Here is a 22,842-nt window from a genome sequence, read left to right as displayed (position 1 = left end):
GGATGTGGTGGGTGGGCAGGTTTACTTCAGTCTGCTGGCACAGGTACAGCTAGCTGAATACCTCATGGTATCAGCAAAATACAAGTCTGCTGATGAACAGAATGAGCAGCTCACCTAATTGTCATTGTCTGCATAAATCATCCTGAAAAGGAAAGGTCAGTGAAGAAATTTTTAACTGTGCATCATATCCTCTGCTAGTGAAAACCAGCACAATCCACTCAAATTTACAAAGCTTCATCAATTTACAATACCTGAGGATCTGCACCTTTGCTTCTAGCACTGACTGAAAACTAAGAAGCACTTGAATTTTCAGAACATACTTGTGTGTGTCCAAGTACACACACACATAAATATGTACTAGAGGAAACTATCCACTAAGGCTAAGTACAGACAATCAAAAAGCCTGAGGCTTAATCGAGTCAATCTTTGCAGGTTAGTCTAAGCTGCGTAGATTCAACCAACTAGTGAACAGACATTCACTTTTGATTCCAGAAATGCAGCTACATGCCTGCAGTGACCCAGGCCAGAAGTTGGGGGCACTAGACCATGCCTCTCTGCTAAGCTGGAGCAGACAGCTTGGGCCAAGGCTAGTTTACCCACCCTGCAAGGGGGCAGGAGGTTTGGGGAGGTGCAAAGCAATTTGGGATGCCAAGGGACTGCAAGTTAACTTGAATCTGAAGGGGACCTGGAACAGAAGTTCAAGAAACTGATTTAACCTAAATCAATGAAGTCAGATACTACATCTATCCAGGTTTATCTTAAACTTGTTTCAGCCATTTTGAAAGCAGTTTATGTGCACTGAACTTCTGTTGTGTTACAGGTTTGAACTGGTTTCCCGTCACTTGTACCAGTTTGTGTGTAAATTCTGTCCTTAGCCTAAGGATTAATTTCAGGCTTGTGAAGAGCTACGGAAGAGCTATGCATCATTAGGTCCTGTATTAGCTCTGGACAAGAGCACTGGACTACGTTTAACTGAAAAACTGCATTGTGCTGCCACTTGAGATCAATGGGAGCAGCATGTAGCTCCTAAAAAGACAGTCTGCACTACTAATGGTAGTCAATGATACCAAATACAACACAATTTACATTAAAAATAATTTGTACTAAGCAAAACCTTAAATATAGTGATGTACCTAAGAAATAATATTTACCAAACTACCATGGAATTCAGTGGGAGGGAAAAGCATGCCAAGTCAAGTTTTACTAAAACAATGTGGAACTTAGATATGGGGAGAAAAACAAAGTCCCTAGCTGGAAAGTTAGTGACTCTTACTCATGCTCCAGGTAGACCCGTGGATTTCAGCTGACTCTTCACAGAGTAAGATACTAATTCATTGTGGCTCTGAATGTTTTGAACCATAAGGGAGATAGTTCAGATGAGAAGACAATTCCCTAGTTTACCCACACACAAACAAATCCCTGCCTTTTCCAAAAAGGAAACACGAAAAGGAAGAATGCTACCAGTCCAGTAGTCTTCAAAGATTGGTCATATCCCAGATGAGAGTATATGCAGTTTATCGTGTCTTTGGTAAAATCAGTTATTGTAGACTTTAGCTGAGCAAGCAATGATACCCATCAACATATCCAAGGTTGGAAGCTAGCCCACTGTTCTGAAATTATTATGCTCTTGACTATATCTCCAGCATATATAATACAGCAGTAAATGGAATGACATTTTGCACTACATATACATTCTGCTGGCAAAGCTATTGGATTTTAATTGTTAACTTTTATTTTTAATTCCTGTACTGCAGTAATTATGGTTTGTTTGGTTTTTACACCAGTCACATCAGCTTTCACCTTTGTTCAAGGACATTTGAACTACAACTCACTTTTTCCTTCATCCTCTGGCATATGCAAAAAGATGTGACAAAGAGGCCCAATAAACTATTTTCCTCTAGACAGCTCTACAGCTACTTTCATCCCCAACACAGGCATTATGACTGCTTAATGTAATACATCACTGCATTAATTCAGTTTTACACTAGTATAATCTGACTGATATGAAACCCATTATTTTCAATGCTTACCAAATTGTAAATGCTTTAATTCACTGTTATTTAATTTTCATAGCATCATAAATTATATAAAAGGTATCTAGCCATCTGTTCATATCCTACATGCATAACAAGTGCATACTGCATATGGTTTTTTTTTCCATATCTTACATGGAGATGTGGCAGAAATTACTAAAAATAAATGTATATATTGCACATAGGCTTGCTAACCCAGCATTTACACTTTTTATCTTAATTTCAAAACAAAATGTAAAAGAACACTGTAGGCAAATTTAATTCATTTATGAAAATTAGTAAAAGAGTTGCACTTTCCTATGAAGCTAGCAAAATTAAAAAACAAAAAAACGATCTAACTGCATCAGCTATTGATAGATCCCAGTGGCACCATATAGAAAGCTGGAGAATTTAGATACTGGTATATATTCTGGCCAGTCTCTTGGGGTGGCCTTTCAGCACCCTTGTGCTACCATAAAATGTTGAATATTGAATTTAACCCTAATAATTTATTAAGAAGCTTTAATATCTGGGAACATACATTTTGCACAGTTATTTAAAGAAGATATATTTAGATCTTTTGAAGGAATACAGCATACTGCAGGTAACATTAAAATCCCACTTCTCCAATACCTGCAATTAAGCCACTTTTCAACACAAAGAAAGGTAAGCCACAGTAGAAATCTGACAGAATTTGGGAAAATATTGGTCATGCCTATGAAACACACAGGTCTATTGTCTGTGTTATACAAAGCAATTTTAAACAGCCATATGAAAGTAAAAACACTGTTTATGACAAAGTGGGGTTATTGACATTGGATCATAAATTAGGGCTGAAGAATGGGAAGCCATCTGGAACAACAGTCCTCACATTCCTCTATACAATAATAAAAGAAAAATATTTTGAAATTGTATATCAGTGGTAACTCACTCCACTCAAAATTAAATGCATTTATGGTATAGGACGAGGCAACTGTTGGAAAGAACGTGGTTATTTGGGAGGATCCTACCACATAGTGGATGTGTCCCAGAATTAAACTGTTCTGGAATAAGGCTGGAGACATGGTGAGGGAAATACCAGGATGCAAAGTATCACATAACCCCTTAAGCTAGGGACAGAAGTCATACATAAACAGTTTAAGTGATCAGAAACTGGTTTAAACCTGTAACACAACAGAAGTTCAGTACACATAAACCAGTTTCAAAATGGCTGAAACTGGTTTAAGATAAACCTGGTTGAATGTAGTATCAGACTTAACCATAGGCGACGTGTAGGAGGAGTATTGGGGGGGGGGATGTGCTCCCCACCCCGCCACAGTCAGTGATCGGCCACTGGTGCCCCCCAGCATCAGGAGGCACCAGTCGCCCATGGATTTAACTGATTTGGGTTGAAACAGTTTATGAAACTTCTGTCCCAGACCCCATTCTGGTTCAAGTTAAATCACAGTCCCCCAGCAAGCTTTGCAGCCCTGGGCTGGGCAGTGCTGTCTGCTCCAGAGAGCAGGGATAGCCCCGCTCCTTTGCTCCCTAGCTGGAGCAGTGTGGGCTGGCTGTGCTTTTGAACTGCAAATCCCAGAGACCTCAGGGGCAGCAAGAAGAGGAAGCGAGCACACAGCCCATGCTAGCTATGTGCCAGAGAGCAGGGGTTCTCAATCTTTTTTATACCAGGACCCATTTATAAACATCAATGGCCAGTCCCAACCCAGTGCCTCTCACTCCCAACCTGCTGCCCCCCCTCCCCACGCCGCAGCCCTCCAGTGTGTGGGGCATGGGGTGGGCGTGTGGGGCAGGGAGGGCCACAAGCAGCCCCTTTGCAGGCTGGACAAGCCATAGTTTCCTACATTTTTTTTCTTTAAAGTATAATCCATTTTTAAAGTTTGTTCACAACCCTTTCATATATTCTTACAACCCACTTCTGGGTCACAACCCATGGGTTGAGAAATGCTGCTCTAATGCCTCCTGGCCTGAGCAACTGGAGGCATGCGCTTGCATTTCCTGACTCAAAGGTAAATGTCCGTTCACTTCTGTTTCAATTTGACTCTGCAGTTTAGAACATGGATGGAGAACCTCCAGGCTGCTGGTCGGCTGGGGACTCCATTATTCAGGCGCCCCTGCCCACGTGGGCTTGTGCTGGCCACCATAGAGGCCTCAGCCTTTCTGGCAGCATATGTGGCAGAGCAGTGCAGGGGGCTGCTCTGGAGCTCCTGGGAACATGGGATGGGAGCAGCTTGCTCCGTAGCCACAATCTATAGCCTGCATACATGCAGGGGATCATGGCTCTGCCCAGGCTCCTTGCGCAGTGACAGCCTGTCTGGAGCCTGGGCAGAACCACAATCCCCTGCATGCATCTCCCTACACAAAACGTGCAGGCTACAGATCGTGGCTCTAGAGCAAACTGCCCCTGTCCCATGTTCCTGGCAGCTCCGGAGCAGCTCCCTGTACTGCTCTGCCGCACATGCTGCTGGCATGGCTGAGGTCTCCATGGAGACCAGCACAAGCCATGAGGACAGGGGTGGCTGGGAAATGAAGTCCCCGGCTGACCAGATCTGGCCCGTGGACCAGACACTCCCCATCCCTGGTTTAGACTGACCTCCAAAGACTGAATCAATTCAGCCTCAGGCTTCTTGACTGTTTATACTTTGTGTTGTGTTACTAATGAAACTTCCTGAGAATTCTGCAACAAATACATGTCATAGGGAATTTATCACTCATCTTCCAGAGGCTGCAAGAATTACAACTGCTAAGGAACAGAAGAGAAGTGGCACCCCTAAAATCACTGGCTGATTTAAAAAAGTTTGGGACAGTTTAATAATGAAAGAGCTGTCCTATCAAATCAGCATTCTCCAGAGAAGAAGGCAAAAAGATGCTTACTTGGAAATTTGATGCAATATTTTTGTATTTGCTAATGGAAGTCTTACCATTAACATTAAAGGGTGCTGGGTCATGTTACATAACCACCATCACAGACATGTCTCTTCCCTCTCACCTTTCTATTGTTATGTGATTTATGTGCTGTTTAACTCTTCATCTTGGATACAATTTATCTGAGGTTACTGGTTGCTCCTTAAAGTTCCTAACATATACAGAGAACCATCAATATGACCATACAGAAATAATGTACACAGCTTGACTATCATCATTACTATTATTTACCTTATTCTGTATTATTTATATTACCATAGCACATGGCAATCCTAGTCATAGACCTAAACAATGCATTACTAAGAAACAGAATAAAGGCTCGGTTCCTTAGTCAATAAGGAAATGATATTTATTAGTCAATGTGAGAGGCATTAGTGTCATCCTACGGAGGACCTAAGAGTTGTCACATCTTTATAGGCATCATGGCAGAGGAGGGTTTTGAAGAAGGACTTGGTGAAAATGATGGCATAGTTTTGTAGATGCTTATGATAAGCTTCTTTCAAACATTTTATGTCATCTCCCTTTTAGTAGATATCATATGGTCTCAGATATGGAACTCTGATGTGTGCTATGACTAGGACATTTTATATGGTGTTTTATATGTCCCTGAGCTCAAATATTTTTTCCTGTTATTTTTAACACATCTCTTAATCACAAATCTCCTGCTGCCAGGGGTCCAGCCTAACTGTGCAGGTCCAGAATGAACAGCATATAGGTCACTGAGGGTGTGTGAATATGAATACTGCCTGACAACAATATTGTGCACAAATCTAGGGGGTTTTGTTTCACCCAAGGAGGGACTTCAGGGGAAATCATCCTGCTTGGCCAATTTCTAAATCACTTAACATGTAAGTGCCTTGATCCTCCATTACTTTATTGGGAGGCAAATGTCAATGGATGTGTTTGACTGCTGTGTAGCAGAAGAAGATTTGAAAGTATAGTAAGTTTTGAAGGTCCATATATCCTTTAACCATTCTATTCCTCTGAAAGGTGGTGAAGCAGATGTGAGCAAAACCTACACTGAAGTACAAGGTTAAAAATAATTATCTGCTTATTATTATTACTGAGCATCAGCACCCCCAAATTGAATCAGTGAGTTCTGTTTATCCTCAACTCTTGTCCAGAATTGCTCTTTGTATATTAAGGGCCAAAAATGTTAAATAACAAAAAAGCTTTTAACAAAAAATGCTTCATAACAGTGTCAGATTGCTTCAATTTAGGATGAAGCAGCTCATGTACTATCTCTGTAACTAAACAAGGCCTAGCTATGGACATAGGTGTCGCTTATTATGGACCAAGAAAGAGATCTCAGCTTTCACATTATCTTCTTCTGAATGTTTTCATGTTTTATTTTATTTTATTTATGACAAAAAGTTTTAATGCAGACCAAGCACATTCGCCACAATCCACTAGAAACAGCTTTTGTCAAGGCTTAGTGATAACACCTTGCCTGAAGCATCTCTCAAAATACTTTTTGCTTCAAGGAAAGAAAGAAGGGATAAAGAATCGTTTGCACTGGAGATTAACTTTCCACTTTAAGAATGATTTCAAATACAGTAGATCTTAAAAAAAAAATAAGAAGAAAAAAGAAAAATCTACCTTGGGGTCATATTAATGAGTAACATAATTTGCTGATGGTCTTTCAGTTGATCAGATACCGGGTTCATACTTGCATAACAGACAATGGAAGTTATCCCCTTTGAAAATAAGAAAATGATTCCCATGGAAAAATGCTACCGATCAGCTGTTGCAAATATTTCCAGGCTTAATGCTTACAATCCAGGGCAGTCCCATGATATGAATGAGACTACTCACACATACCATATCACGTACAAAGTGTCTAATGGATGTGCCCTGTGGCACTCTTCAGAAAACATGCAGAGGTCTGGTTGCCATGTACCCCACTAGATTTAATCATTAGGGTGAAGTTGCCTGCAACAGAACCTGTTTATAATGTGTTCTTTTCTAACAACCCTAAGAGTGCAATGTCTCCCTCAAAACATACAGTTAAATAGTGTCCAATTTGTGCTAACAATCCAACTTCTTTTCTTAATCATCATTATGTAAAAAAGCCATGAACCAACATTGCTTAAATTCTACCATGAATGTTTTATACTGCATCACCAACCAAGACAGATAGACAGTGTTTTGATCTACCCTACAATGACAGCTTCTACTGAACCAATGTCAGCAAAAGCTTTTACACAATGCTCTGCTAATGCATTTCAAACTTGGAATCACCATTAATAGATGAAAGAGGGGAATGTCACATTGATGTTTGTTTAAATCCTTGGCATCTCTTGCCAAGGAAGGTTGTATTTGAGATGGTTGTTTCAGAGTTCTGTCTACTTATCCACCTGCTGTAGGAATCAGAACAGCCGTAATGACTTGCAGGTCATCAAAAGTTTCCTGCTATTTAAAGGTGGCTCCTTAGAAGTTTTGTTTTTTTTAAAGAAGATGTCATAAAAATAATACCTGGTTGTGAGCTAACAGCTGCCTAAAATCTTTTCCTAACTTTTTATCACTTTGGCAGTAATTCTCAGCCAACTTGCGAGTCACCATTTGGACTTCTGTTCCAACATAAGATTTTACAACAAAAACTACTGGAATTATACTTAAAACAAATCTAATGCTGGAAGGCTGCTTAGAACAAGTAATACTGGAGTAGCCTTACAAAAAAATATATCATTAGCTCTAAAAAGGCCCAGTCTGGTTTCTTTTATTTTGTTACTTCCAGGTAGATAAAAAACTTCTTCCAATCTCATAAACTCAGAGACCACACATAGTCTGTGTCCCAGGGCATTTATGTTTAACATCTACCCTAACACTAAATCCAGAAAACCAGTGTCATTAGGTCAAGATCTAAATCACTCAAGCCAAATTCCCACTGCAGTCAGGTGAACACTGCCTTAGTTAAAGACCATAAAATTTAGCCCTCAACTCATTTCTGAAAGATTTGGATTTACCCTGTTGCACTCTATGTACTGCTGCTTTAATTCCTATTCAGCCAGCTCTCTTCATGATTTTATCCTTCCCCAGAAGTACTCCACATTGACACTGAATGGATGGAGGGCTTTTCAATCTGGGGCATTTTCAGCCAAAGACCAAAATACTCAAAACAACCATTCTTGACCTTCAATATGCTGATGACTGTGCCATCCTTGTGCACACTGAGCAAAACCTTCAGACTGTGCTGGATCTTTTCAGAGAAGCCTACCAAACTTTTGGCCTCTCACTCAACATTGAGAAAACTAAAGTGCTCTATCAGCCTGCTCTGGACCACAAATATGACCCCCACCTCCCCAAATTACCATAGAGGGAAAGACCTTGGAGGTAGTCAAGCACTTCCCCTACCTTGACTGCCACTTCTCTCAGAGAGTGAACATTGATGAGGAGATCCAGCACAGGATCCAATGAGCAAGTACCACCTTTGGGAAATTGCTTTGTGATGTCTTTATTCATTGTTATCTCCAGAAAGACACTAAGATCCAGGTCTACAATACAGTCATCATCCCCACTGCCTTCTACAGATGTTAAACTTGGGTTACCTACCACCTTCATATCAAGAGCCTGGGGATGGATCAGGCTCCGGAAAACCTTTCACATCACATGGGAAGATCTTCACAAAAATGCCAACATCCTTGCTGAAGTCAATGTTATCAGCACAAAGCCAGCACTGCTGGCCCCAGCCCCCTGACCCTGCAGGTGGTGGCAATGGAGTGGATGGTGGCCCCATCCCCACTGCTCCCTGCAGGCCATGAAAATGGAGAGGATGGGGTGGGCAAGGCCAGCACTGCTGGTCACACACCCCCCAGCCTTGCAAGCAGCAATGGAGCAGATGGGTGGGTGGGGCCAGCTGACAGAGGCAGGGCAGCCTGGCCCTGGCCCTGGCCTCAGCGGTGGGGGGAGCAGGACGGGATGCAGGCCACTGTCCTCAGCCACCCCCCACCCATCATTTTTGACGGGCAATTGGCTAGTATGTTTCATAAAGACCTAAACATGATATAATCAATTCAGTTCTTACCATCCAAATCAGAACCATTACTCTCCCCCTGCAATTTTACATGCATTACTGTTGGCCTATTTTTAATTATCTACTACTTTCAATTTCAACAGAACAATGTCAGTATTTAGGAGAGATGGGGTTGCCTTCCTCTGTAGCATGGGGTACGCTTCTTTTGCACACTTTAATAGTGGTAGTAAATAGCTATTTTTCCCATTGTTCCAGTTATAGGACATAAGCAATCACCTTCTCTCCACGCCTTTTACCTGTGGCATGGTATAGAGTGTTCTTTGTGGGTGCTGACACATGTGCTGCTTCCTGCTGTAACTCATGGCACTTTACAGCAACCCCCCGCATCTGACCCAACAGACATTTCATGTTGGCTTAGGGGGGTGGGGGACAAGCTCCACTTTGGACCCAATCCAGAAGGAGCTGCGTGTCTGCAGCCTCTCTCCCATAGCCCCTCCGTTGCAGGCTGGGCAAACCCCAACCTGAAGCTCCATCCTCCTCTCCTTTCTCCTGCTCCCATCATGCAGACAGTATGAGGTGTGGGGCTGGGCTGCAACCCAGACCTGATCAGACAGAAGTTAATGAAGGTGCTCCGCTTTGGACTGCCTTCATCTGAGCCCTCATGTAATGAGGTTTATTTTGTCACATAATTGGGTACTTTTAAAGCACTCTAAAACCATGCACTTGTGTCAGGGCATGGCTATAGAGCACTTTCAAGGAGCCGATTGCATGACAAGTGTCATTTCTGTCAGCACCCTGTGTTGAAGACGCTTTGGGGACAAGGGTTTGGAGCGGAGATTTTGAGGATCCTTTGGTTGATGATCGCCTGAAAACATAGGGGGCTGGACTCAGTAGCTTGTGAAGCCCCTTTTAATCCTATGTTCCTAACAGTAGATTTCATTTCAGTGGAACAACCCATATACTTGAAATGAGCCTAGGATATGTGCAGCAGTTGCACCAGTGTAAAAAGGCCATGTTGCACACCTCTAAAACTGATTTGCCAAGGCAAGCTAAACTGATGCAAGGCATGTTTAAAATATGCAAAAGTAGCCACATACAGCAACATGCTGGTTTAATAAAATTAAATCCCCTTTATTTGCACCATGGCATCTTCTATGTGACATGCCCATGACTTTGCTGACTCAAGACCCACTATACATGCTTTACAGCTGAAGTTTATTTTCTAAGTGTGATTCTATGCTGAAACATGAGCATGAAAAATGGGATCCTTCTGATAAGATCTGCCCTCTACATGCTTCTCACTCACTTTGGAGACAAATACAAGTTTTATATACTTTTTGGCTATGTCAAGATCCCACAAGTTACCGTGTTTGGAAGTATCCCCCTCCAATATCCTATGCTGCTCCATACAGCATGGCTCTTGAACCAGAAACAGTGTAGCAGCCTCTACACAACATCCAGAGAGTACAATTTTCTCTCCTCTAGTGTTGTAAAGGCAGCATGTCTATGAGTCACTCAGCTGGACTGTACCATACTCATAACTATGCATTATCCACAGAATTAGCTACCTTATAATGATACTACAGGCCAATTTCTATCCTCAGTTACACTTGTGCAACCCTTTTGTTTTCTGTCAAGTTATTCAGATGGGAGTGCAGGTAGAATCTGGTATGTTTATTAGCAAGGAGATATTGGCCACTGGGTTCACAGATATTTTTTTCTTCAAAATTGTTAGTTAAAAAAATTAATAGTTGATACCTTTGCTAATATAAAAAATGTATAATATAGATGGTATCTTCATATAAAGATGTATTTAAAGATGATATCTTCATATAAAGCATACCCGTGTGTGCATGCAATAAACCAGTCTTAATTTAAATAAATTTTGCAAACTGTTCCTGAAAAAATGGGGCATTTTTAACGTAACAGAGAACAAAAGACCATGCAAAAGAACCTTGTTTTATTGACATCCTACAATGTTTTCTCCATCTCCTTTATTTTACACATACAACAATGTATGGATAACAATGTTAATTCCAGGCAATGGGACCAAATCTGTGGACCACAGACTAGGAGCTGTTAAAAAACACAGAAAGGAAGACTGACTGCAGAGGCATTAAAATGACTAAAGAGGAAGGTGTAGGAATGTGGTCACTGAAGAGAGAGAGGACAAAGCAGATTTTCAACTAACATTGGTTATTGTGACAGGGGGCCAGCTCAGGGCCAGATGATGATATTGGCCCACCTGCGTGTCTCTGGGCTAACTGCCATGCCTTGATGGTAATAATTAAGATGTCACTCAGGTGGAAGGCTGTCCCTTTTACCTGCCCTGGTGATAAGGGCATTACACATAAATTGTCACCTGCATGGTAAAGAAGCTAAGTGGATGATAGGTCTGGCCTGTGGCCAGGTCAAACTCTGCCTGTTGTAGGGCCTCTAACATCCCATGCACATACTCTGCCCTTCACCAGGCCCCTTTCACACCACCCTCTCTCACAGGGCCTCTTTCACTCCGCCCACTCTCACTGGGTGTCTCACATGCTGTCCCTTCCCAGGCCACTCCCAACCTGCCTTACTCCACACAGCACTTTGGGTCCCCCTCAGACCCTATTTTACACAGCACTTTGGGCTTCCCTACTCACTCTCCAGGCAGGGTAGACATAGCACTTCAGGCCGTTTTTTCACAGACCTTACTCTACATAACCAACAGCCTTATGCGTAACTCAGGGCTGAACTCAGCCTCTGGCCACCCTCACATACAGCACTTAGGGTTGACCATGCACCCTACTCTGTGCGGGCCTCCATGTATTTCTGCCCCCTCACTGGAGCCATCCGGGTCTTTCACCCTATGGGGCACAGGTGCCTCTCCTAAGCATGCCTGCCCCCACTAACAATGAGGTCTTTCACCCTATGGGCTCAAGTGTCTCTTACTAGCTGTGCCTGGCCTCATGCTATCAAGGTCTTTCACCTTATGGGTTCAGGTACTCTCTAGTTGTGCCTGGCCCCATGCCTGTCCCTACGTCAGGGTAACCCACCAGGATGTGGGGGCTGGGGTTTTAAGGTGTCCCTACCTGAGTTTCACTAGGAAGGCAACTAGTCTGGCATTTCTGGGGAACTGCCCTGCCATAAGCAGTCCCACCAGGCTATCCTTCGTCAGCAAGGTGCAGTTTTTGGTCACACCCAGGACCAGGAGCCTGCTACCATCCCCATAGCTCCTGCCCTTACGTCCAAGATGTTCCAAGCAGCAGCTCAGCCAGGAGTTGTTATTCTAGCTGTGAGCAGCAGACTGATGCTCCAGCCGTGAGGCCTGGGTTAAAATGGACAGGAAAATGGACTGTTAAAGGAGAGGAGCCAGGTGACCTGAATTCTAATTCCGGCCCTGCCAATGACCTGTTTTATGATCTTTGGCAAGTCACTTTGCCTCTTTCTGCTTCCCATGCCACCTCTGTCTACTTAGAACATAAGATCCTTAAATCAGAACTCATTACATGTTTGCAAAGAGTCTAGGTACAATTGCCCCCATTCTTAGATTAGGTTTTCAGGGGCTGCATTACTGCAAATGCTAAAGTATGGTTATTGAAAAAGCAGAAAGAATAGAGTGGCAGGGAAGAACGACAGCACTCTGCACCAAAATATTTTCCTATGGTTCCACAGATACCTTAGGAATATACCAAAAACATCTTGCATATGCCTATCCTTTGTTACACCTGGAATTGTCAAACACAATCCAACTGGCAAAACAGCCTCATGTGACATAAGACAATTTCACATTACTGCCTCCCTAGTTGGGCTTTGATTTCTGATTCTGGAAACTATTGACCAAGAAGGCATTCATTCATTGTACCAGGATCAAATTATCTTGGATCCAAAAGTAGAAATGGCTTAGCATAGCACAACACTGATGCTGCAGTGTAACAAGGGAAAAGAGACGCTGCACTTGAGATGTTCAGCACTAAGTTCATTTTGCAGCAGCAAAAAGTGAACTTAAATCAGCCCAGTATTCCCCCTACACTGGGGAAAATCTACTTATATAAAGCTTGCAGAGACAGTGAAGCCACCAACTATCTCTGCTGCCTCTCCCATCCCAGATGTAAGTGGAAGGAATGGTGTGTCAGGGATGGAGTGAACAGAGGTACAGTGGAACTGACCTTCATTCTGGCCCAACTCCTCACTGGCATAAACAGCTCTGCTTTAGAAGCCTGAAGACACCAAAGTTATTGGGCAAAAGTGGAGAGAGGAAGAACTATTGCAAGAAGGGTCATGGTGCTGCCTCACCAATCATCCATTCAACAGAGTACAATTATCTTACAAAACAGACCATGAGGCTGAGACTTCCCATGCACTTCAGTCATTTATGCACTTAACCAACATACAGATAACTCGAGTTTGTTACAAACTAAGCAGATGTAACAAACTGGGACTGTCATTGTGTTCGGCAATTGAATGAATTATGCTCTTACCAGATATGAGCGTAAGTGTATATATAGCATAAGTGTATATGAGCATAAGTGTACTATATACTGTATACCATGAGAACTGCAGGTCAGCCTCAGTACAATGTATTTAAACTGCAGGTGTATACTATCCAGAAATATAATGCTGTCAGGGTGCACAAAAATCAAAATTAAAAATATTTTTTAAAACTCAATTTTTTATTTAAATCATATTTTTATTTAATCATATTTTGTTAAGATTTTTTTTTTAAATAAACACATGAAGATAGTTTTAAGATATGTTAAAGCTCAAAGATATCATCATGGAATAGAGATTATAACTTCTAATCATATACTACTTGAAACAATATATTCATGTAACCTTTTTAGAAATGTTATAAATAGGTCACAACAGGCCATGGACTACATTAGGGGTCCAATCTTATGGCATTCCCAGAGGCTTGTCTATAAATTAGTGAGGATTAAAGAAAACACTCTACCCAATGGGACTCAGTTCTCAATCTAGAAGATCCCATTACGCAACTCTGTGATACTTAGTTTCAGCTCTCAAACTTGTGGATTTGTGTTTCCAGAGACTGCAGGCAGACGAGGTTCTTTGAGTAGATGCGAGATCTTTTATTAAACCAAGTGAATAGCTGAAAAAATTGTTCTTTGCAATCTTTCAGGCACAATGCCCTTCTTCAGGCATAGGGAGAGTTTTTTGTCTCCAAAGATAACATCCTTGTTAACAGTAGTATATGGAGATGAGAGATAAGACCTGATACCCACCCACCAGCCCTATTGTCTTTCTTCAAGTTTGTATACACAGAATCAAGCCCTTGCCTTTCTCTAAAAGTGCAAAGTTTCAAGAAGTTAAATGAATAAAGGATATCAAACAACAAGAACACACTTTTTGTAGAAAACAATGGTTGAATTGAGGCTTCCTGGCCAGTGATTTAAAACATGATTTAAAATTTATTTGATTTGAATCAAAGCCACCCTGATTCCTGTGCACATGATCTTCACCAATTTGCTGCAATATAAATAAGGTTATCATTCCATTTTATAATGATAGCATCAGAGTGATGGTCCAGGAATTAAGCAAGAAGCAAGGATTTCTTAAGGTAATATCTTTTATTGGAATCATTGTATACTTCGGATACATTTAGACAAGCTTTAAAATGTAAGACATTCTTCATCAGGTCCCTCCATCCCAACTATACAGTTGAGCCAATAAAAGATATCACCTGAAGAAATCTCTCTTTAATTATGTAATCAACTTAGCTATCATTTTAAAACAACTTTAGCTGTTTTAATTTCTGTGCAAACCAGAACAGATAACATGCCAAGGGTTATTATATTTAAAAATCAACTTACTACACATCTAATCTCAAACTTAACGGGCCATGCAGCAGCATGCTCAAGAATACCACACTCCAACTAAAGTTTTAACTTGGGCGAGCAAACCCACTGTCAAGCTTGGATTGAATTCAAGCTGCTGATCTACGTCACTGCAGTGTCAAACTGCTGCCACATTATATGCTAGAGAGGTGAAATGTTACAATTTGTAAAACACTATGGAAACCCTCAAGGAAAAGGGCACTTTTAAAAGAGCTATAGCCAATATTCAAATAGCTAATATACTTATGTAACAAGGAAATACGTTCATACTAAATGTCTTCATAACTATTCCAGCCCATCCAAATGAATGTGTGGACATATGTTTAGACTAAGTGCCTTAGTCACTTTTAAAAATGAGATTTCAGGTTCTCAGTTACTCAGTTGCTTTTGAAAATTTTACCCTGAGCTTGCAAATTTAACAGTTTGGGTGGTGCTCCTATCAGCTGGCACTAATAAGCAGCCTCTGGTGGGTTTGGGATGGAAGGTCTTCAGGGAATATATTATATAAAGCATCATAAGTCTATAGGCTACACACTTCTCTCAATCTCAAACCATTACCTAGATCATTGGGTGCCAACCTTTTAGGCAGGTGTGCCATAAAGTAGCCCTGGGCCATCCCCAAGTGTCACTCCCCTTCCCTGCCTGATCCTCTGTGCTGCTTTCTGCTTCCTGCCCTATATGCGGCTGTGCTGCCTGTCCCAGTCTGCCATATACAGCATACAGAGGCTCCCATACCACTTGTGGCACAAATGCCACGTGTTGGCCACACCTGACGTAGCTCATGGCAAAGTCAAGGCCAGTGGGATACTGAAGTCCCATGTTTGGTCTGGGATTTAAAACTGAGTATCCAATTATTTGGGATTGCTTAAAATTACATTGCAGTTTTTCAGTATTAGTCTTTTCAAATACCAGTTTAAGTCATTGCATATTTCATACAGTTCTAATTTAAAGAGATTTTATCTCTCTTTTTGGGTCTTAAACGGTTTTGTAATGTCACTGCAGTGTCCAACAAGTGCCACATTACACCCTAGAGAGGTGAAATGTTACAATTTGTAAAACACTATGAAAACCCCCCAAGGAAAAAGGCACTTTAAAAAGAATTATAGTCGATATTATTGAATTCACTATCTCACATCTACATCTCAATTTTTAAAAATCAAGATAATTGCATCATATAGTATGTATATATTCATGAATGCTATAGGTTCAACTTAATGCTTGATTTTCCTAATATTCAAATAGCCAATATACTAATGTAACAAGGAAATGAGTTCAACCCTGAGTATAATTTCTGTCATACACTGTGCATCGGTCCAAAAATGTATTGTGTGTGTGTGCACGCGCGTGTGTGTGCACACGTGTGTGAGACTAGGATGCTCTGAATGAATTATTAGATTTAATATTTTTCTAAGAGTATAAGGAGTTGAAGATCATGATGTTTGTCATTAAAAAGGTAATCTTCCATAAACAGGCTATATGAACTGGGATCTGACCTCTGACACTGATCCCTCAAGATAATAATGTTCTTGACACAGATATTGTAGTAATTTTAAAAAGCATAAAAATATTTATAATTCTGCTAGACTGTTATTAAAATTTAAGGATAAACTGAATAATAGAACTCATCCCCACCTGTAATTTTTTTATACAGATAGTACACTAAAGTCACTGTGGTTACTTCTATAATATGTACATCATAGACAGTCAAATTCTATTTGTGAAGTCAGAGATCAGACTTTTAGGCATTTAAAACTTTGTCAGTTTCTGTCACTCCCATTTAAATTATTTTCAAATGTGAATGCATATATTTAAATAGATACTTATCCATATATAATACATATACGCATTTATACAATATCAAATAAATCCATATTTCAGAGTCAAATTTTTTATCCTCTTTTCTCGGCACTTTTTCATTATTTTGACAAAAATTAGTTAAGGGATTTTGCCTCATATGACTATTAAAGTAATCCAGAGCTAATTGGCAGTTATTATGGAAGACAACCCTGTATCCCAAAGGCAAAAAAAGAAAGAGAGGAAGAGAGAGCAAAGGCATGAATGAATATGGAGATATAAAATAATAAGCGAGTGTTGCTGGCAAAGGGCAGGTAACACATTTTTATGGGGTCAAAAAGGAGAATGGCTATAGTATGGATCCATACTATGGATTTTACAAGTGAAAACCATATAGTAAAAATTACGATCTTCTGTAGCTATGACTTACATTGTCACTAGATCCACAGAGAAAATGTATTCCCCAGTAAACAAAACTGTATAGTAGTGTCATTAATATTATACATTTCTATTACACTACATTAATAGTACATGCACATACATATACACATGCACATTGAGTCTGTGTGAGATTGCATGCATGTGTGTACACAGCACAAGTTAACTTTGCTCTAGGTCAGGGGTTTTCAACCTTTTTAGGTTGGTGTACCCCCGGTGACCAGCTGAGAAGCGGTGAGTCCCCCAGCGGCCGGCTGACGAGCAAAACCAGAAGTGACAGCAGCTTCTCCTCGCTGCTGTCGCATAACCCCTGGGGCCTTCCAAAGGACCCCCAGGGGTATGGGTACCCCCGGATGACAACCCCTGCTCCAGGTACCTGAAGGACTTCATTCACATGAGCCAGTAAGTACTCAGGGCCCTCAGCTTTTATTAACTGAGCTCATGAATGTCTACACATGCTGTAATCATACCTCAATGACTGCAGTATAGACATAGCATCAAGAAAAATAGTTCATCTGCAGTACATGCGTCACTGGTTTCCTCGATTGGGTGATACTGATACCCATTTGATAAACTGTAGAGACATGAGTAACATAATGAACTGTATATTTTTCCTACACCTTTGATCCTTTTGGCTACATTCTGACTGCTATCCATATCTCCAACACTTACGAAGAGCTTGAAAACCTAATGTTCCTATCTTTAAATAGTAGTGGTCTGAATTGTAGGATGGGCAATATTCAGTCTTTGACTAATACCTGATTTAAAAATCCAATAGTTTTTTGACCCAACATTAGAAATGAGCATTTTGTGGTCATCTGTAAGAAGAAATACAACACGTGCCATTAGCCTGTGACAGCTTCAGATATTAATTCCTAAAAGAATTACATTATTTATGGGAGTTTCAAAATATTGGTATATTTTTTCCTCTCTTTAGAGCTATGCAGGGTAAAATATATGGCACCAAGATAGCTGAGAATTATAGGCAGCAAAATATGAAAAATAGTTCCAGTAACATTTTTTTTTAAACTCTCTAGAGTGCCGTTATGTAAAATGTGTTGCAATACAAAATACACAATGGTGCAGATTTTATGTGGTATTCAACTGGGAAGATTTGCATAACTCACCCACGACTTTGCTACTCACATGCAATGTAGCAACTAAGAAATGATGTTGGTAATACTTTCAGAGTTTACAATGCCTGTAAGTGTTTTTCTCACATAGATGTCCACATGCAAATATTTTTTTCCTGACCCAATTCAAGGTTGTATTCATGCTTCCATAGCTGTGAGAATTTCAAAGCCAGTAAAAAAATGTTATATGACAGATTTACTGCTACTGGCTTCATTTAATAAAGGTTCATGAAAATCATCAAAAGCCAACAGGGCCCTGATCCTGCAGTGCTGACTCTTGCCAATTCCCTACTGACTTCGCTGGCAAGCTAATCTGAATATGGACTATTGCAGCACTGGGCTCTAAACTTTTTTAATAGCAACTAAAATGTGATTGACCACACGAATCCTGTGCCAGGAGTAACCTTTTTAAGAATTGAAAATGCGATCCCATTTGCAAAGCTGGCACCAATCCTTTAAGCAGTACATGAAATAGCCCAGATGGTAACCGAGACAGGTGAATGAGAAAGCAGCTAGAATCACCTCTACTGCTGGACTGCTCAGCTGTCAAGTGAATGCAGAAAAGAGGATCACTCCAGTTCAAGACTGGCTGGGTGGATATTAAAGGAAATACAATCCTCTTAGTGTGTTGAAAGCATGCATGTGTGGAGGTGGGGACGAGGCGCAGCCAAACCTTTATTTCTGTGCATGGATCGGAGCGACAGATGCATTCCTTCTAATAGGCTGCTGCATGCTACCATTTGGCCTAAATTCTCTTGATATTCTGCCTCTCTCCTTATGGAATAAAAGCAGGGGGAAGGGTGGGAAATATGGACCGGCTGGTCTAAAACAGTGCAGACCTGTCACTTCTGATGGAGTTGGGTTAATTTATACCAGCAGAGGCCCTGTTCCAAATGTGCCAGAGCAAGATATGCCAATACATTCCACAAGAGAAGAGAGGGACAAGGAGAAGGGGGGCATAAATACAAGCCAGCCACATTGGGGCCACAAGTTCCCTCTCCCCACCCCCCCCAACTTAAAAGGTGATTCATCCTGCTTAAGGCAGAGAGAGTGTTTCACGCAGGATAAGAAATAAATGGGCCACTTACATAATATACTATACAATAATATACTACGATATACTATTGTATCATATCGCATATTATATCATATGTCACATCATACCATAGCATGTATCATACAATACTATACATCCTACCGTATTTCATATTATGCATCATATATCACATACCACATCATATCATGTCAGCTAGCATATGATACGGTATGTTATATCATACAATAGCATATAATGTCATATAGGATATGATATTATGTCACGTCATATAATAGCATATCGTATCCTATAGCATATCAGTTCATGTCATGTCATATAATAGCATATCATCATATATTACATCACACACCATATATCTTAACATCATACACCAGATCATATCACGTCATATATCATATATCCAATAAAAGCATATGCCATTTCATATATATCATATAATTTCATATTATAGACGCTGTATCATATAACATATACATCGTACATTGTATCATACTGATAGACACCATGTCACATCACATACATCTATCATGTCACATCATGGATACCATATATCGTATGATATCATATATCATAGACAATATCATGTACAATAGATGATATCACATCGTGTGGTATCATACATCATATGATATTATACAATATATTATATTATCATATATGACATACAATATCCTATGATATCTTACAGCATATATGATATACTATGTCATATACCATAAGGTATCATATATCACGTCATATGCTATAAGATACCATAGGATATCATGTCATATATGATAAAAGTTATGTCATATATGCTATAAGATATCATAGGATGTCATCTCATGTCATCTAGCATATCATATATGCTATAAAATATATGATATCATGTCATGTGCTATAAGATACCATGTGTCTTATATGCTATAAGATATCATATCATCTAGCATATCATATATGCTATAAGATAGATCATGTCGTGCTATAAAATATCGTGTCATATATTCTATAACATATATGATATGTCATGTGCTATAAGATATAGCATATCGTATGTCATATGCTGTATCATGTGATATCATGTAATATACAATAAGATATCATGTCATATATGATATAAGACATATGGTATCATGTGAGCTATGCTAATATATCATAGCATATATTATATGATAATACACGACACATATGCCATCATATACCATACCACATCCCAGCACGCATCACGTACTACCACATCTCCCCCCTCCCCTCAGCAGCGGCAGTGCCCCTGCAGCCGCGGCCGGGCCGCTCCGCCAGGCGGTGGCGATGCCCGCGCCCGCGCCCGGGGAGAACAAAGCGCCCCCTCCCCCCGCCCGGTTGCGGGGAAGCCGCGGGGCAGCGGGCACGGCCGGGCGCGGGCCAGGGAGACCCGCCCCTGCCCCTGCCCCTGCCCGGCCGCAACCCCCCAGCGCCGTCCCCGCCCAGGCCCGCGCTGCCCCGCACCTTCTCCTGCGCCCGGTTGAGCCGCTTCTGCACGTTCTTGGCGAAGATGCCCGACTTCATGTCCGCCATGGCTGCTGCTCCGCGGAGCCCGAGCCCGAGCCTGCAGCGGACGCGGCGGCAGAGGAGCGGCGGGCGCAGCGCGGCGCAGGAGCCGGCGGGAGGCGGCGCGAGCAGCAGGCGGGGGATCTTAAAGATACAGCGGGAGAGCCGCCGAGTGCCGCGGGAGCGGGGCCGCACCCCCAGCCGCCTCCCCCTCCAAGCCAGCCACCCCCGCCTGCCCCGTAAAACCGTGTCAAGATCCTCTCGGGACGTCCCTGGGAGAGGCTAGGGGGGAAGGCGGCAACCGCCACAGCCCATATCCATCTGACCACGAGGTTGCTCAGGTCAAATGGAGGGATGGCCTGCCCGGGAGTGTGGAGGGCAGGACCCGCTCGCTCCGGCTTTGTCAAAGTGCCCGGCCTTGGCTCTAGCCAACACCCAACGCCTCTGAGGGAGGCCTAAATCCACCCTGACACACCTGGCAGAGAGAGGAGAGGGGGGCAACCAGCAAAGCCCAGCAGCATGGGAGATGCCAGTGGTAGAAGGTAGACACAGCTATGCCTCCATCACCCCCAAGCAGTGGCTGTCCAACCTGCCTGTGAACACCTCCAGTGGTGGAGGGGTGGACACCCGGCAAGAGGGGCAGCAGCGGGAGCTGGTTATTCTGTAAGACGCAAGCTTCTTTCATTGCTGTCAGTCTTCCCCGGGGTAATGCAGCACCCTGAGGTGCCTTGGTGCCCTGCTAGAACCAGGAGGGGCACCAACAGGATCACATCGGGGATGTCCGATGGGAACCCGCAACATTTAAATCGGGTGGGCCTGCTGGGGGCTTCCCGATCTCTTCGCACCAGGAAAAAAAAAAAAAAAAAAAAAAATCACTCTTTTCTTCACCTATAGTCCTAAAACTGAGGGGAAAGAAAGTGCTGGCCAAGGCCTCCTCAAGTCTAGGAAGGTGGAGAGGCACAGCTGTAGGCACTTCAAAGACAGACATGCCCTTCAAAGACAAAGATACCAAACTCTAAGAATATCAGCGCTGAGCACACATCGCACATTCATGCCATCCCCTGCTGACAGTGAGCCAAAGCGCTTCACCAGGATTAATATCTTGCCCCACTTCTGGTGAAGTAGCTAAGTGTCGTACCCATTTTACAGATGGTAGGAGAAAGGCAAGGAGAAGTTAAGCTATTCTAGTCCCGGGTGACTCCACATTTCAGACATCTACCCCTGTGCCGCCACCACTGGGCCTGATTTTCAAAGCTCTGCAGAGCCGCTGTGGACTTTCAGCACTTTTGCAAAACCTGAACCAATTGCCTCAGCAGCTAAATCCATATTCAGATGCCCAACGGCATCTAGTGCTCGGGGTTCAATCATCCTACCACTTACAGTTAGGGCATTTCCTGGCAACCCCACCCCTTGCCGGTGACTGGCAGAGGGGCATTGCCATTGCATTTAACTTCGTAAAAGATGGCATTGAAACACATGCCTTCACTTAGTCTGTGTCACTAGGAGACGGTAAGGTAACTCTCAGTCATGTGACCTATGGCTGCAGTGACTGACGCGCTGCCATTGTATTGCAGAAAGCACTGGGACATTCTAAAACTGCATATATGAATAATATATACTGTTTTGCTTTTTGATTGATTTTGAGGGAAATCACAGCCAATGCAATATTTCCTGGCAATCACAGACAACGCTGTTTTTTGCAGTTTCCACCTGACCCCCAGCGTACCTGACTGCCTAGTGCAGCCGGGCTGGCCCGATGATCTTCCAAGGTCCCTTCCAGCCTTACAATGTATGAATCTATGAAAATATATTAAGTGGACCCCTACTTATCAGCAGCAAAACAAGTTCACCTTCCACCCGCTTATCACCAGTGCTGGGGAACGAAGAAAAAAAAAAATCAGGCCACTCATCTAAAACTATGTTCAGCCACCTAATGGAAATATTGAGCTGCAACCAGGGGTGGAAATTGTGGCCCTCGACATTTCAGAACAATTTTTTTGTTAAAACAGCATAAATTACTTGGCCAAGGCTAAAATCAAATATGTGCCTGAGCCAAGCAGAGAGCTTGAACCTCTAGCACAATGGTATTTCCCTCTTCTGAGCCAGTTACCCATATAAGCCTTGTGCTTGATAACATTGTTCACCACCATCCTCTAAAGGGCAGCAAACTCAG

At 42.0% G+C, this 22,842-nt stretch overlaps 1 protein-coding gene across 2 annotated transcripts in view; it reads right to left on the bottom strand.

The window, feature by feature from the left end:
* AMPH (amphiphysin) overlaps positions 1-20,814 on the bottom strand; it is a 200,565-nt gene extending 179,751 nt beyond the window's left edge. Inside the window, exon 1 of one of the 2 annotated variants that reach the window (XM_019483395.2) lies at positions 20,628-20,814. In XM_019483395.2, coding sequence (XP_019338940.1) covers positions 20,628-20,696 — 69 coding nt within the window. In that variant the 5' untranslated portion in view covers positions 20,697-20,814. The remainder of the gene's footprint in view (positions 1-20,627) is intronic. The other variant, XM_019483396.2, reaches the window with a different exon arrangement.
* Positions 20,815-22,842: the final 2,028 nt, after the last annotated feature.

This window comes from Alligator mississippiensis, chromosome 5, assembly GCF_030867095.1.
Source record: "Alligator mississippiensis isolate rAllMis1 chromosome 5, rAllMis1, whole genome shotgun sequence".
NCBI classification, from domain to species: domain Eukaryota; kingdom Metazoa; phylum Chordata; order Crocodylia; family Alligatoridae; genus Alligator; species Alligator mississippiensis.
The sequence above is the reverse complement of the archived record's forward strand: the minus strand, read 5'-3'. Positions and strand labels throughout refer to the sequence as shown.